The sequence below is a fragment of the Populus alba genome, chromosome 10, assembly GCF_005239225.2.
Source record: "Populus alba chromosome 10, ASM523922v2, whole genome shotgun sequence".
In the NCBI taxonomy this organism is placed as follows: Eukaryota; Viridiplantae; Streptophyta; class Magnoliopsida; order Malpighiales; family Salicaceae; genus Populus; species Populus alba.
This window is the reverse complement of record NC_133293.1, coordinates 18938451-18955173: the sequence shown is the minus strand read 5'-3', so window position 1 is coordinate 18955173 and position 16723 is coordinate 18938451. Positions and strand designations below refer to the sequence as shown.

Here is a 16723-nt window from a genome sequence, read left to right as displayed (position 1 = left end):
TGTGGGGATACAGAAAAGTGGTCCTAAAATCATATTTGACAGGCAAAAGACACTGGTTCCATGCTAAAGAGAAGGCTGTTTAATCAATTTGAGGCCGGCTTTAGATTGTACCGAAGCTCATCACATTCTTCAAGATAAAAGGTGCAAATGGCAGCACCCTAAGCAACTCGGAGAAGCTAAAATTCTCTCACGTTTTCTGTTCTATCATCTGCTTTTGACCCATCCTATCCTATCAATTGGACGACTGTTCGTGGAGAATCTTAAGTTTCCATGGAACAGAACGGAGGCTGATCTAACGCGTTCACGGAGCTAAAGCAATTGCTCAAGATGGCGTGGGAGGATCTTTCAAAAAAAAAAAAAAATTGCGTAGGAGTGACCGGAGAGGGCACTCAAGTCATGAGAGAAAATTAACCATGCCGTTCAGGCCCAATTCAGCCCACCAAACTGGGTTTTGTTTTGGAACGAACAAAAAAAGTCTGAATTTGATGGGTGCATATGGATCTCCTTTAATCGGGCCCCCTTTTTTTCTTACAAGAAAAACGATGGTGGGAAGTTTTATGCTCCGCTGAAGTGACAAACTTAATCATTAAATAAATAATAAAAACATTTATTAATTAATAATAAACTATAAATATGCTCCAAAACAACACTTCTTACTATTAAATTTATAGACGGGAGGTAGTTTTTACTGAAGGGGGGTTGAAATTCCAAGTTCGAGTTTCATTGTTGTCATAAATCCTGATTAAACGGGAACGCCCTCATAAAAAATAAGACGAAATACACATGATGGTACATGCATGTATGAGAGACCAATGGGACCGCATATTTTTTTATACAATTTATGTATCATGCAATTAGAGAGTTGAAAACTCTTTTTTATTATTATTAACGTGAGTGTCCAGATTAATTTGCGTGCACCTCAACTAATTCTACAGTTTTTTAAAGTTAATAACCATATAAATTTTTATTAATTTTAAAATTTAAAATACTTACATTAATAATTTTTAAAAAATAAACTTAAAACATGAGCTATAACTCCTAATTTATAGAGGGTTGAAAACTTGAAATGGCTACTGGTTATTAAAGAAGAAATACCAAACGGCCCATCGTTTAGCAAGGAAGGGCCCAGGGCGACAGTGAAGTTATGGCTTGAATAGAATATAAAACATCTACCACAATTTATTTGTTCATGTCATATGTTAAACTTATCACGTGCTTAACTCGGCACTAAAATTTATATTATATTGTTTATTGAACCAGATAAAACATATTGACTTAAAACAAATTAATTAGTTTTTTAGTCAAGTTTTTAATGTTTTGGATAACTCGAGTTTGCATTAACATTAAGACAAAAAAAAATCTCAGACCGATAACTCAAATTACTTGGATTTTTTAGTTATTTGTTGAATTGTATATAACAACTATAATTTCTACTGGTGTTTTTAAATTTGATGTTCAATTAGGTTTTGATCGGGTCACTGTTTTTTTAACTAGATCAATTTTAATTTTTTTTATAAATCAAAATAATTTTGTTTTGATAAAAAAATAAAAAAAATAGTTAATGAGTTGTAGCCGGTTTTTGACCGGGTCTTCTCAGATCAATTTATTAGATCAGTCAAATTTTTAATTATCCTTATTGTTTATAAACTCCACTTGGTTTTAACCTTAAAACAACAGAATCCCAGGTCAACATGCTGAGAAACTATGATATCTAATTCCTGGTTGAAGCGTAGATAGTAATACCCCAAGAAATCATCGCTTATTTTTAAATGATACATATCGTCGCTAATTTGTCAAGAAAAAGAACGGCGTGAAAAAGGCTTTTCTTTCCCATGTTTGCTTCAGGCCAGACCAGCAACCCATGGTAAACAACAAGTGGACGGCTCATCTCTCAAGAGCAATATCTTGTACAGTTTTGAGCATTACTTAGATTTAACAATTTTACTGATAAATTTTTTTATTGATATTTTCATTAATAATTTATCTATAATTATGTTATCGACGGGATTAAGTACAAAACTGAGCGCCAAAATATTTGCAAGCGATTCTAAGTTAAGAGGTAAATTCTAAAACGACAAGACATCAAGACAACTTGTGCCTAATCTATATATATTTTAATTAACCTTATACTGATAGAACGCGATTCTGATGTGGTGATCACAGCCGACAACCTTTGCTTTGATATCGGACGAACACGCATGAAACCAGACTTTATAGTATAAACCTACACCCAAATTACTAGAGATAGCTGACAATACTTAGACGTGATCACATGACATTCGGTTGGAAATGAAAGTTTGCACCGTTATAAACCAACCAAAAAAAAAAAAAAAGTGATCAATTTAGATATTGTTTTAATTAATCCGCATGTTGTAGGCTAAGTTCAAGATCATTATTCCTACGGGAATTTAAAATTGATTTGAACAATTGTACAGTTAAAAGTTATTGAGCTAACTCAATTTTTATTTTATTTTATAAAAAAGACTAAAAATGATATCATTTAAAAAAAATAAAAAAATATTAATAAATTTGAACTGAGTTTTTTCTAGGCTAATAGATTCTTTTCTACGTTTTGTTTGGGGTCATTGAACCAAGCGATGCCAGCTAAATACATTCCGAATTCCGCGTCCAAGTAAACTCATGTTTTTGTTGACTACTTGGGTTCGTTGACTAGCTGGGTATACTAGGTGAGGCAAAAGTCAAAGTAAACGATGGAATCGTGGCCTTGCAGTGGCTCTAGCCTCTATCAACTTGGTTATAAATCGAGATGAATGTTGAGCATCGATTGCACCATCTTCTTCATTGGCTAAAGACTGAAATTAATACTATAGCTAGCATTAATTTTGCAGTAAACGAGAGATCATGGCCCCCCCACCACCATCCATGGCTCCTCGAATGACCGCTCTATTTTTGAGGGTCCTCACTTTTGCTTTCCTTATGGTATCACTTGTCATCTTGACCACCAATACTGACACCTTGGAAACAGGAATCGGCGAGATTAAAGTCCGCTTCAAGGATATGTATTCTTATCGGTAAGTGATCGGATATATACATGATCCTTGCTAGAATTTGCCTTGCAATTTTGTGCATAACTAGCTAGGTACTAGCATTGATGCTATCATCCATAATCATACAGGATCTCTTCCTCTTGGCTTTTTTCCTCTCGATTTCTTAGTGATTTTTAATATCTCTTACTCTTTATAAATCGCAGATACATGCTGGCGGCAGCTGCGTTTGGATTAGCATACACGATTTTGCAAATCGCTCTCACTTTAAACCATATTGTCAAGGGGAACGGCGCCCAGACAAGCGGTGACGGCAAACTTGTGTTTGATTTCTATGGTGACAAGGTACAACGTTTAGATCATGATGGATCTCTCGATTTTATTGGAAGGTTTCCATGTTTAAATTAACTTGAAAAAGGATGGATGGAGATTATAGAAAAACTCTAAAAACGACGGATATGAAATAAATGATTGTCGGGGAGTCTCCTCTGATAATATGGCCTAGCCCGGCCGTTGTCCTCCCATGCATTCATACTCTAATTTATTCAGAAGAGAATTTCGAGTATGATTTTTCACCACCCATTTATTCTAGGATTCCACGTTAATTACCCGTGCTTTTAAAGATGTTAGAATAGACAAATTGCTTGTAATATTTACCTTTGGAGAAACACAAGATTGTGTACAGTTTTTATATAAAATCAACAAGGTGTCGTTGATAAAATAAAATAAAATAAAATAAAAGTTGATTCTCCTAAACCAATACTGGCCCGTTTATTAGTGGATAAGATCCTGGAAGTCGCAGCCCAGACTAGCCTCTAAATTCTGATGAGAGATAATCCTGCCGGCAAAATCAAGTCTCAGGACTAGATCTGGCCTGACACCTGAAATAATTCTCTTTTGATATGCACATTTCTTAGTTGGATTTTTTTTCCCGGATGATGACTGGACACTTTTGTTTTGTGTTTGGGCAGGTTGTATCATACATACTAGCCACGGGTGCTGCTGCGGCATTTGGAGCGACAAAAGACATGAAGCCAATATTTGCAGGGCTAGGAGGTGATAAGTTTTTCAACAAAGGTTATGCATCCGCTAGTCTCCTCCTCCTCGGATTTGTGTGCACGGCTATATCATCCGTTTTCTCATCATACGCACTCCCAAAGAAAGTTTAATTGTATCAGCGCCTGGATTCGTGTTTATAGCGTGTTTTGATTTTCCGTTCAAGTCCTAAGAAATCATCGTTCGCGTCCTCGTTTGGATTTTGTTTATCAAAAATGTAATATATGTTGTCCTAGTTTCCTTCTGGCTAATTTAAAGCATATAGTTTCGGGGGGGAGAGTCTCAATTTATTAAACAGTTTACTGAATCAATGTTATGTTAATGTCTAGGTTTTTTATAGAAGAATTGAGCACATAAACTTCGGAACAATCTGTCATTCTAGCTAATAATAATCATTAGGCTCAGGCCCAGGCAGCTGGAAAACCTAGCCATGTGGCTGCACCAGACTGGGTCTAGACTAGGTCCGGAAACCCAGCCATGTTCGCCCTGTTTTCTCTGCAATAAACTTCGTTTCTGTAAAAATTGGCACTCGAAATAACACACACTTGGCATCCATTTATTCACAGGATACTTTCATGTTATCCCCGCTTACTTGGCTCGATGTTGATGAAATTATAAAATTTAAAAATACCCTTAAACAGTCCACTAGTAAATTTCATGAGCCTACCTGTGTGTGTGTGTGTGGATTCTTATTGGAAAAAATGAATTGGTTTATAATTAACGATGCTACTCATTAATTACAATATGAATTAAGATTTCGAGTGATAAAAATATTTTTAAATTAATTTACACATTAATCAAGATTAAGTCTTTTGTAATATGATTTTAAAAATGCAGTCCCTATATCAATATGTTCAAAAATTTAATAGATTTTTTTTAAACTCTAAAAAATTAAAGAATATAGCAAAACTCCTCATCCACTGAATAGACCATTGAATTAGAACACCAAAGAGTTCATCTGGTTTCCACAGCCTTGAGATCTACCGAAGACTCCACGGGTCCATAGAGTTTTCGAGTTTTTATTATGTGGGCTGAGTTAGATAAGCTGTAGTCTGGTGTTCTTCTAACCACTCGAATCTTACAATGAGCTATTTAGTTGTTGGGCTTCGTTCTCAATTAGTCTGGATTAAATTAAATTTTTTTAAAAATATATTATTTTAATTAATTTTTTTTAAAATATTTTGAAAACAAATCACTAAATAAATATCTCAGCTATTATCTTCCCTTCTGTCCAAAGAAAAAGAAATAATAAAAAAATCAAAGAAAATCTGAACACTTCCTCAGTTTCTTAGCAATAGCACCGACAGGAAATTTGGTGACATTTTTCTTTCAAATATACGAGTAGGAAGTATAAAAAGAAAACGGCACTTTCTCTGCAATTTACACTTGTATGAAACGAGGAGTCACATTTTTCTCAGCTATTATCTTCCCTTGCTTGTCTTGTTCTTGCTGGACCTGGCATCCACCTGAATTTCAAATGATCTGGGGAGATGGAAGTTTCCTCTATTAGCGCACAGTTGCTCTCGTAATGTTTCAAGAGACGTGTCCTCATGGTTGAAAATTATGGCCCTACAAACCAACATATTCAAAGATTCTCAACTTTCGGTCGTCATAATTGAAATATATATATATATAGGAAACCATTTTATTTTATTTTTAAATTTGAGGTGATAATGCAACGATGATGCTTAACATGGACATGGGCATGGGCATGGACAGGGACAGGGACCTAACATAAAATCAACAAGGAAATTCAGAGATAATGTATGTATCGAAACCTTGACGTCAAGAATTATGATGCTTGGCTGACAACACGCAGCTCTACTGTTTCCCACTAGTCAGGTTGCTAAGTAGTATTTTTTGATAGAGAAACAAGCAGAAATAAAGAAAGAGGTGAATCATCTGAAGGTTTTCCCATTTTACATGAATCATCTGAATTTGTGCATAACTAGCTAGGTACTAGCATTGATGCTATCATACGTAATCATACAGGTTCTCTTCCTCTTGGCTTTTTTCCTCTCGATTTCTTAGTGATTTTTAATATCTCTTACTCTTTATAAATCGCAGATACATGCTGGCGGCAGCTGCGTTTGGATTAGCATACACGATTTTGCAAATCGCTCTCACTTTAAACCATATTGTCAAGGGGAACGGCGCCCAGACAAGCGGTGACGGCAAACTTGTGTTTGATTTCTATGGTGACAAGGTACAACGTTTAGATCATGATGGATCTCTCGATTTTATTGGAAGGTTTCCATGTTTAAATTAACTTGAAAAAGGATGGATGGAGATTATAGAAAAACTCTAAAAACGACGGATATGAAATAAATGATTGTCGGAGAGTCTCCTCAGATAATATGCCCTAGCCCAGCCGGTGTCCTCCCATACATTCATACTCTAATTTATTCAGAAGAAAGTTTTGAGTATGATTTTTCACTAACTATTTATTCTAGGATTTCACTACCAGAAAATCAATAAATACAAACGAAAATATCGAGGGAATATTTTTGTCGGTAAATTTTCAAGGGATTTTACCGACGGAAATATTTTCGAGGGATTTTACCGACGGAAAGATTCCCTCGGTATATACCGAGGGAATTACCGTGGGAAAAAAAATTAAAGCAAAGCAAAAATAAAAAGATTACGTGTCATTTTTTACCGACGGATTTTGTCCGTCGGGAAAATGTGAACACTGTTCATCATGTCAATTACAAAGGGAACTACTGACGGGAAAATTCCGTCGGTATTTTACAGAGAGCTCCAGAACTGTTCATCTTCCAATTGCACTGTTAATTGTTTTACTTTACGGACAAAATCACCAACGGATTGAAAATTCGTCGGCGTGTTTTGGCGGTTTTCTGAAAAAATTCAATTGATTTAAAACTTTCATTTAAATATTACAGACGAAATCACCGATGGATTGAAAAATCATCGGTAATTTTTGGCGGTTTCTGAAAACTTTTTACGAAATTGAAAATTTAAATTAAATATTACCGACGGAATAATTAAAAAATATTAATATTCAATTATCCATCGGTAACGCGCCCTAATAAAAAACCTGAATCCGTTTATTTCACAAGAGACAGACTCATTATTTCTTTTTCTTCTTCTACTACTTCTATTTTTCTTCTTCTTCTTCTACTTCTACTTCTTCTTCTTCTTCTTCTTCTTCTTCACTATATGTAAAAAACATTAATATCTATTTCTTTCTCTTCTTTTCTCTCCTCATCTCCTTCTCTTTTCCTCCATGCTCGGGTATGTCTTCTTCTTCCTTGTTCTTCTTTCTTTTTTTATCCTCTTAGTTTTTTTTAATTAATATGCTTCACGAATTATTATTTTTCTTAGCTTCACTTGCAAGTATATTAAGGTAAGATCTTTCTTTTTTCTTATTTTTTCATGATTTTTCACTATATTTGTTTTTTATTTAATTTTAATTGATTTTGTTCTTAATAATTGTATAAAATGTTGTTGTGAGATTTTTTTTTTCATATGAGATCAATTTTTATTTATAGGATTTTTAAATTTTTTAGCAATTGCAACTTCATTTTTTTCATATGAATTTTTTTAGTTGAATTATTTTTTTTGTTTTATTTATTTGTTGCAAATTTGTTTGAGTTGATTTTCTTATTCTTTTTTCCAAGCATTTTGAGTATATATTATACAATGTTGATTTATGTTAATTTAATTATTTTATAATTTTATAAAATGAATTTTTTTTAAAATGTTTTTAAATAATTACCGATGGAAATTTCCGTCGATAAATCCGTTGGTAAATCCGTCGGTAATAAAAAAAATTTACCGACGCATCTGTTTCGCCAGTAAATCCGTCGATAATATTATTACCAACAGAATTACCGACGGACAAAAAATTATCGGCGAAAGATTCACCGACAGAAATTATCCGTCGGTGATTTCATCGGTAAATTAATTACCGATGGAATATGTGTCTTACACCGATGAAAAAATTTTATCGGTAAAACTGTTAAATCTTATAGTGTTCCACGTTAATTACCCGTGCTTTTAAAGATGTTAGAATAGACAAATTGCTTGTAATATTTACCTTTTGGGAACCACAAGATTGTTTGCAGTTTTCATATAAAATCACCAAGGTGACGTTGATAAAATAAAATAAAAGTTGATTCTCCAAATATTTTAAGATAAATAGGCTAAAAATATATAAATAACAGTAAAAAAAGAAAACAAATAAAAAAAGAAAAAGAAAAAGAAAAAGAAAAAGAGTAAGGTAACTAGAAAAAGATAGGAGGGAGATCCGGTTGGGCTGGCTGGCAGCCCAACCGAGGCTGTGGTCTCATCATTAATATTATCTTAATCATGAACCATCAACTATAACTATAATGTCCTCCTGAAAAGTGAAACTATCCCCGTTGCCTCTCTTTGGAAAATCTCTTTGTAGCTTCAGAAAATATTTCAACGGTCGAGTAATTCACTTCTGTCAACACAACCGAACACCATCTTCACCACCTATCACCATCACCTCAACTCACTCTGCCACCATCTCAACTCAATTCGAGCCTCAAAATTCCTCGTGAAACGGAAACATCAAACAAATCACCGATACATTTAAATTCCTCCCTATCATCCTCCATAACCATCACTATCTTGTCCATTGCCTCTGCAAACTTGTTTTATATATATATAAAATAACTGAGAACCGAATTACAATTTAACAATTTTTTTATGAGTAACTAAACGAACAAAATTTGCTAACAGAAAAGAAGACTTGGATAAACAGAGGAACAAGATTCCAGCAAGACCAAGAATTATTAATCGAATCCCAAGCACAGAAACTCGACACAGAAGGCCTTCTATAACAAGGCAGAAGGGTAAAGAAAAATGAGTTTTCTCAAACAATACAAGGAGCAAATATTGATCCTAATAGACAATTTGTCAAACATGCAGTAGGCATCTTCAGTATACGCGGTAGAGGCTCTTCTGTACAAGCCCCAGTTCAAATACAACAAATTCCAGTACACACGAGACAAAACAAGCCAAAATAGCTTTAATCGGGGAGCTGTATTACGCTTTAATCGGGGAGCAACTGTTGAACAAGCAGTGAAATCATAATCGTAGGATCTCCAAACAAAGCAGAAATAATAATCATAATAGCTTTCGTTGCCTTTCTGATCCATGTTTTCTTGGCCTTGCTTGAACTTTTCCTACTTGGGAGTTCTAGTTCTCTACTTGGGATGGCACTTTGAAGTGCTAGGGAATTATCCGTCTCATTCACTTTGCCATCTTGAAGGAAATAACCCTTCTTCCACTTCTTCAAGATCATGTCCTTCACACAAGCTACATGGTAACGATATTGACCACAGGAAGAAACATAGGACCAGCCTTCGATTCCGTTCGAAGTTTCCCTACTTCCACAGTTTAAGCATTTCGATGGCAGCTTCTCCCTCAGGTGTAACCTCGTGCCATCATCAGCTGTTAAGGTACGCTGGAGCTTTAAACAGCTGGGATGGTAATCGTGTGTCTTCTTTTTATATTTGCACTGGTACACGAACCCTAATACATCTTGTCCACAAGCATCACAGCATCTTTCACCCTTTTGCGGGGCTGTGGAGTGAAATCTCAAGCTGCACTTCGAAAATGATGGGAAGGCAGATGGAGAAGCATTTGCGCATTCCTCGTGAAGATAGAAGTCGCAGTCTTCGTGCTCGCATTCGTAGCATGGGCCAAGCCCCAGTCCTTTGCATCCGTCACATTCATAAGGCTCTCGTGGATGCTTCAACAAGAGAAAATGTTCGCTATCATGACTGGAATGTTTAATCTTGGTTAATCCCATATCTGTTGAAGCAAAACAATTATAAAGTTGCTCAGGTAATCTCAAGCAAGGGCGTATAAAACATGTAACCACACCATTTTAATCAGATATTGAAATCTTCCTACCCCAGGAAAATTATAAACACGTATAGTGTGTGTGAAATTCAATAGACCCAACCGAAAAAGAGAAGAATTGATCACTAAATAATTAATATATTATGTTTTTATCGGAAATTAAGCTATATTTAAAAGAGAAGTTGTTTCCAGATTGAAATGAAAAGAGGAGAAAGAAAGAAAAATACGTAGTCTACCCATTCAACGACAAAGATATTGTTTATGAATTAAGAGAGCGAGTGTGTGTGCGTGTGTTTGAGAGTATGCTAAGACATGATATTCATCTTGTGATCACCAGACACCTGGCATGTATGCCTTTTTCGGAGATGTTATCCTCGGGAAAAGAAAGGGGGAAGCGGAGGTGGAATTAGGGATGCAGAGTGCGAAATCATTAAACCACTCGTTATATAAAACAAGAATCATACATGGATTGATTTCACTAAATGCGAAGTACATAAAAATATATTAAAAAAACGCACATGAATTATTAATCGTAATAAATAAATAGCAAGCAGATAAAATATTATCTTACCGAAATGTTTCCGCTAGGATCTCTGAATTAGTCTTGGCTCCACGGCAGGCTTTATAAACCACGAGCACCTCTTCGATACCCAAGATGTTGTGCGTTTATGTATGTACATAGGAGCAGTTTGGCTTTTGATTCGAAGTGAAGAGCCTCTCTTAATGCATGTGGTTTATATAGATAGGTAATTAACCGACCTAGAAAGGAAACATCCTGGGAATGGAGGGTGGTTTTTTTGGTGGCGTGGATCGTAGCTACTGAGAAACTATTTTGAGCTCGAGTATATTGCGTGTTTTTTGGTCAATCAATTTTTTATTACATTAATTCAATTTACAGATTAATTAACATTTATAAATTTAAGCTTTGATTCCATTTTATTTGGTTGCTTTTTAACACAGCGGAAATTTATATTTCACTAAAAAATCGAACCGCGCATGCGTGCACAGCAATGTAGTGTGTTTATTAAAGGTTCCTTCCTGGTATTTTACCTGATCATAAGGAGATGGGCCAGCCTAATATCTTACGACATTGGCGTTGATCTATTCCATTACGCGAAGATGTTTATTCGGACAAGTAAAATATTAATGAAAGGGAAAGAATGACCTGTCTTGCAAGTTGTGTGTAATTTAATTAATTATTTTATTGCCTATTCATAAAATATATTTAGGATGGGCTACCTAATTTATACCGAGATCTTATAAGAACTCAGAAATTAAATGTGTTTCCGCTAGAACAGTATTAAAATGAGTGATCTGAAAATTATTATCCATGTCAACTAACACGCAAGACAGAATAAAAAAGCACTTTTTCTGCACTTTACACTTGCACGAAAGGAGGGGTCATAGTTTTCAATTGCTATTTTTCAAGGAAAAAAAACCTTGCTTGTCTTGTTATTGCTGGACGTTGCACTCAACTAAATATCAAGCACAGGGAAGCCATGCCTTGGGGGGTTAAATTAGCTTATATATAAAGCAAGTGTTGACTGGTGAGTCACGAGTTGGAGGGTTGGGAGGCAGGCTTACATACGCAATTCAATGCAAGCTGATTTGTCTCCATCCAGGAATTTCGGATGGTCAAATCATGTGATGATATATACCACATCAGATGATAGAATTAAGTGATCAAGTAAAGCCTGTTGTGACTAAGATTGGCTTTGGTTTTTCCTTAGCTGTCCATTTTGTCTGCAATAATCTCGTATCTAATAATTGAATTACTAAATCTAATGTTTTTTTTTTTACAGTTTTTAAATATTGGTCTGATATTTTACTTAATTTAAGGTTGTCTTTTGATTTTTTTAATTGTTTCTTGTATTATTGTATATATGATCTTTCATAGACTTTTAATTGTGTTCAATAAATGTTTTACACAGATCACTAAAAAATTAGCTTTTAAATCTCCTATTTGTTGAAAGAAATACCGAGTGAGAGATCAAAGTGATAGCGTTATTTATTGGTGGATTATCGAAAGAGAGTCTGTCAATTGTTTGTACACTTGTAAAATAGTTTTTATATTTTGAATCTAAATCCTAAATATTTAGTTTTAAGTCAAATTTTCATTGTATATTTTTAGAGCACCGGGCCTTATTACGACATGTATGTCCGTTTCTATCTATATTTCCAAAGAATCTCCTTATATATTAGTTGACTTTTGATCTAAAAGTAGAAGTTTTTTTAATTTAGTTTAATGAGTTTCATATTTTTTATTAAAAAAAAGCCGATTATGTTGCCTAACAACTCTAAGCATTTCTACCCATGTCGTCAGATGGAATATTCGATGCATACTTAATCCTAACCCTATTTGGAAAGCATAAATTACAAGTAAAATCACTATAATATTGCAGGGCACCACTTGATGAACAAATTATATAATACTATGCTTGATTATTGATTTGCATGTCTCTTGTGCACGGCAAATACATGATGATATTTATAATTTTAAGCAGCAGTACTGTCTATTTTCTCATGAACGGCATGCAATCAAGATTGATTCGATTAAATATTTTCAAAGAGTGGAGTATTATTTGATTAACTACATTAAACATTATGCATGTTTTTGAATCTGACATGCATAGTCACATGTCCAATGGAAAACATTATACATGGCATGCTTAGCTAGCTTTTCCTTGAAATCTTACATAGATACTTAATTACAATATTAATTTTCAGATCCGTCTGAGAAAGACAATCTACAAGACAAACCTATACACAGAGAAACAATATTCACGAGAAACAAAGATACAAAGATAGCATTGGCACTCAAACAAACATTAATTACAAGAATCTAGCTATAAACGAAAGAAAAATCATCGATGAGGCCTGTATTACGCTTTAATCGGAGAGCAACTGTTGAACAAGAACTGAAATCAGAGTCGTGGGATCTCCAAACAAAGCAGAAATAATAAGCATGATAGCTTTCTTCGCCTTTCTCCATATTTTCTTGGCCTTGCTTGAACTTTTCCCACTTGGGAGTTCTAGTTCTCTACTTGGGATGGCACTTTGAAGTGCAAGGTAATTATCCGTCTCATTCACGATTCCATCTTGAAGGAAATAACCCATCTTCCACTTCTTCAAGATCATGTCCTTCACACAAGCTACATGGTAACAATATTGACCACAGGAAGAAACATAGGACCAGCCTTTGATTCCGTTCGAAGTTTTCCTACTTCCACAGTTTAAGCATTTCGATGGCAGCTTCTCCCTCAGGTGTAACCTCGTGCCATCATCAGCTGTTAAGGTACGCTGGAGCTTTAAACAGCTGGGATGGTAATCGTGTGGGCTCTTATGTTTGCACTGGTACACGAACCCTAATACATCTTGTCCACAAGCATCACAGAATCTTTCATCCCCTTGCGGGGCTCTGGAGTGAAATCTCAAGCTGCACTTCGAAAATGAATGGAAGACAGATGGAGTAGCATTTGCGCATTCCTCGTGAAGATAGAAGCTGCAGTCTTCGTGCTCGCATTCGTAGCATGGGCCAAGCCCCAGTCCTTTGCATCCGTCACATTCATAAGGCTCTCGTGGACGCTTCAACAAGAGAAAATGTTCGCTATGACTGGAATGTTTAATCTTGGTTAATCCCATATCTGTTGAAGCAAAACAATAATAAAGTTGCTCAATTAATCTCAAGCAAGTGCGTCATAAAACATGTAACCACACCATTTTGATCAGATATTGAAATCTTCCTTCCCCAGGAAAATTATAAACACGTATAGTGTTGTGTGAAATTCAACAGACCCAAACCGCAAAAAGAGAAGAATTGATCACCAAATAATATATTATGTTTTTATCCGAAATTAAGCTATATTTATAAGAGAATTTGTTCCCAGATTGAAATTAAAAGAGGAGAAAAAAAGAAAGAAAAGGACGTAGTCTCCCCATTCAACGACAAAGATATTGTTTATGAATTAAGAGAGCGGGTGTGTATGCGTGTGTTTGAGAGTATGCTAACACATGATATTCATCTTGTGATTACCAGACACCTGGCATGCATGCCTTCTTCGGAGATGTTATCCTTGGGAAAAGAAAGGGGGAAGCGGAGGTGGAATTAGGGTTGCAGAGTGCGAAATCATTAAACCACTCGTTAAATATAATAAGAATCATACTTGAATTGATTTCACTAGATGCGAAGTATATAAAAATATATTAAAAAAACACACATGAATCAATAATCATAATAAATAAATAGCAAGCAGATAAAATATATCTTACCGAAATGTTTCCGCTAGGATCTCTGAATTAGTCTTGGCTTCCACGGCAGGCTTTATAAACCACGAGCACCTCTTTGATACCCAAGACGATGTGCGTTTATGTATGTCTACAGGAGCAGTTTGGTTTTTTTGTTCGAAGTGAAGAGACTCTCTTAATGCATGTGGTTTATATAGACAGGTAATTAACCGACCTAAAAATTAAGGAAACATCCTGGAAATTGAGGGTGGTTTTTTTGGTGGCGTGGATCGTAGCTACTGAGAAATTATATTGAGCTTGAGTATACTGCGTGTTTTTTTGTCAATCAGATTTTTATTACATTTAATTTACAAATTAATTATTCAATAAGAGCTTAAATATAAGAAAAATCATTAAAAATTAATTTGATATACAATGATTCTCAAGGTTTTGTGTAACTAAATAAAAAAATACTATAAAAAATAATTTTTAAAAAACATATAATTTAACTTGTTAAATTTTTATTAATAATAAAAAAAACTGCAGGGAATTTGAGAGAACTCATATTTTTTATACTTTCGCTGAAATGATGGCGTGGATGGTTTCAATCGATGTCGTTCACGGGCTTATGTCATTAGATTTACGTAGCTGTGCCTGCGTAATTAGCAGACAAAACAAGACCAATAATTTATTCCCTAAACACTACTTGCAGATTTGCCTGTGTTTAACACGTAACACCGCGTCGCCCCCGTCATTACAGATTTGCCTTTTCTAAGAAAATATCACGAACCACACAGCTAGGTAAAGCAACCCCGAGTTTGTCTATTCTCTTCCCGAGCACTATATTTCTCGAATATTTTCTGACGCCACGAGATCTATTTCAAAGAAGTTTTTATTTAAAAATATATTAAAATAATATATATATTTTTAAAATATTATTTTTAATATTAGTATATTAAAATAATTTAAAAACATTAAAATTATTTCAAAATATAATTTTTTGAACGAAAATGCCTCTCAAGATCTGCCTACGCCTATGCTTCGCAACTCTAATGTTTTATCTTCTGTGCTTCAGTCTATAAAAGACCAAAAAAGCAAAGAGAATATAATGAAAAGATTATAAACGATTCAAAAGACCCGTAAAGCACAGTCAGCAGAAAAGTAAAGAATGGGCCATGAAATCATTAGAGTTCGACCAACTTCTTGAATATTCTTTTTTTTTTTACAATTTATAGTGCTTGCTTGCCCAAAAAATAATGCAGAAATTATTTTTCACAAAACAAACACATCTTCGTAAATATGTTTATAACATTTATGGACTAGAGAGAGTGGCGTGAAAATAAAGAGACCTTCCAAGAAAGTTGATGCCAAGTCAGTTTTATGGATAATTTGTGGAGCTGTAATTTATTGGTGAAAATAAAGACTGTTAATTATTTTTAATATTTTATTTAATAGTTTAATTTTTTTTACTATAAACTTTTATATATAATACCTTATACTTAATTTTTATTGATTGGAATGAAAAATAAATATTAAACTCGTAATTAATTAATTAATTTTTTTAATACTATATTAAAAAATCAAGATACAGATATTTTAAGATAAATAGGCTAAAAATATATAAATAACAGTAAAAAAACAAAACAAATAAAAAAAGAAAAAGAAAAGGAGAAAGGTGACTAGAAAAAGATAGGAGGGAGATCCGGTTGGGCTCGCCGGCAGCCCAACTGAGGCTGTGGTCTCATCATTAATATTATCTTAATCATGAACCATCAACTATAACTATAATGTCCTCCTGAAAAGTGAAACTATTTCCCCGTTGCCACTCTTTGGAAAATCTCTTTGTAGCTTCAGAAAATATTTCAACGGTGGAGTAATTCACTTCTGTCAACACAACCGAACACCATCTTCACCACCTATCACCATCACCTCAACTCACTCTGCCACCATCTCAACTCAATTCGAGCCTCAAAATTCCTCGTGAAACGGAAACATCAAACAAATCACCGATACATTTAAATTCCTCCCTATCATCCTCCATAACCATCACTATCTTGTCAATCGCCTCTGCAAACTTGTTTTATATATATATATAAAATAACTGAGAACCTAATTACAATTTAACAATTTTTTTTATGAGTAACTAAACGAACAAAATTTGCTAACAGAAAAGAGGACTTGGATAAACAGAGGAACAAGATTCCAGCAAGACCAAGAATTATTAATCGAATCCCAAGCACAGAAACTCGACACAGAAGGCCTTCTATAACAAGGCAAAAGGGTAAAGAAAAATGAGTTTTCTCAAACAATACAAGGAGCAAATATTGATCCTTATAGACAATTTGTCAAACATGCGGTAGGCATCTTCAGTATATGCGCTAGAGGCTCTTCTGTACAAGCCCCAGTTCAAATACAACAAATTCCAGTACACACGTGACAAAACAAGCCAAAATAACATTAAATCTGCATTTTTGACCTTTGTATAAGGGACCAAAATAAAACAAATGAGAAATCAGGGGTTGAATTGGGCTTGATCAAACGCTCAGGGATCTCTTGACAAATTAGCCTTTCTCAAAATC

General features: G+C 34.5%; 1 protein-coding gene across 1 annotated transcript; it reads left to right on the top strand.

Annotated features, from left to right (window-relative positions):
- Positions 1-2807: 2807 nt before the first annotated feature.
- On the top strand, positions 2808-4532 carry LOC118059729 (CASP-like protein 4D1). The gene is made up of 3 exons (XM_035072681.2): positions 2808-3032; positions 3212-3350; positions 3977-4532. Exons 1-3 carry the CDS (start codon positions 2863-2865, stop codon positions 4172-4174), a joined length of 507 nt encoding a protein of 168 aa, XP_034928572.1. The 5' UTR covers positions 2808-2862; the 3' UTR covers positions 4175-4532.
- The last annotated feature ends 12191 nt before the right edge of the window (positions 4533-16723 follow it).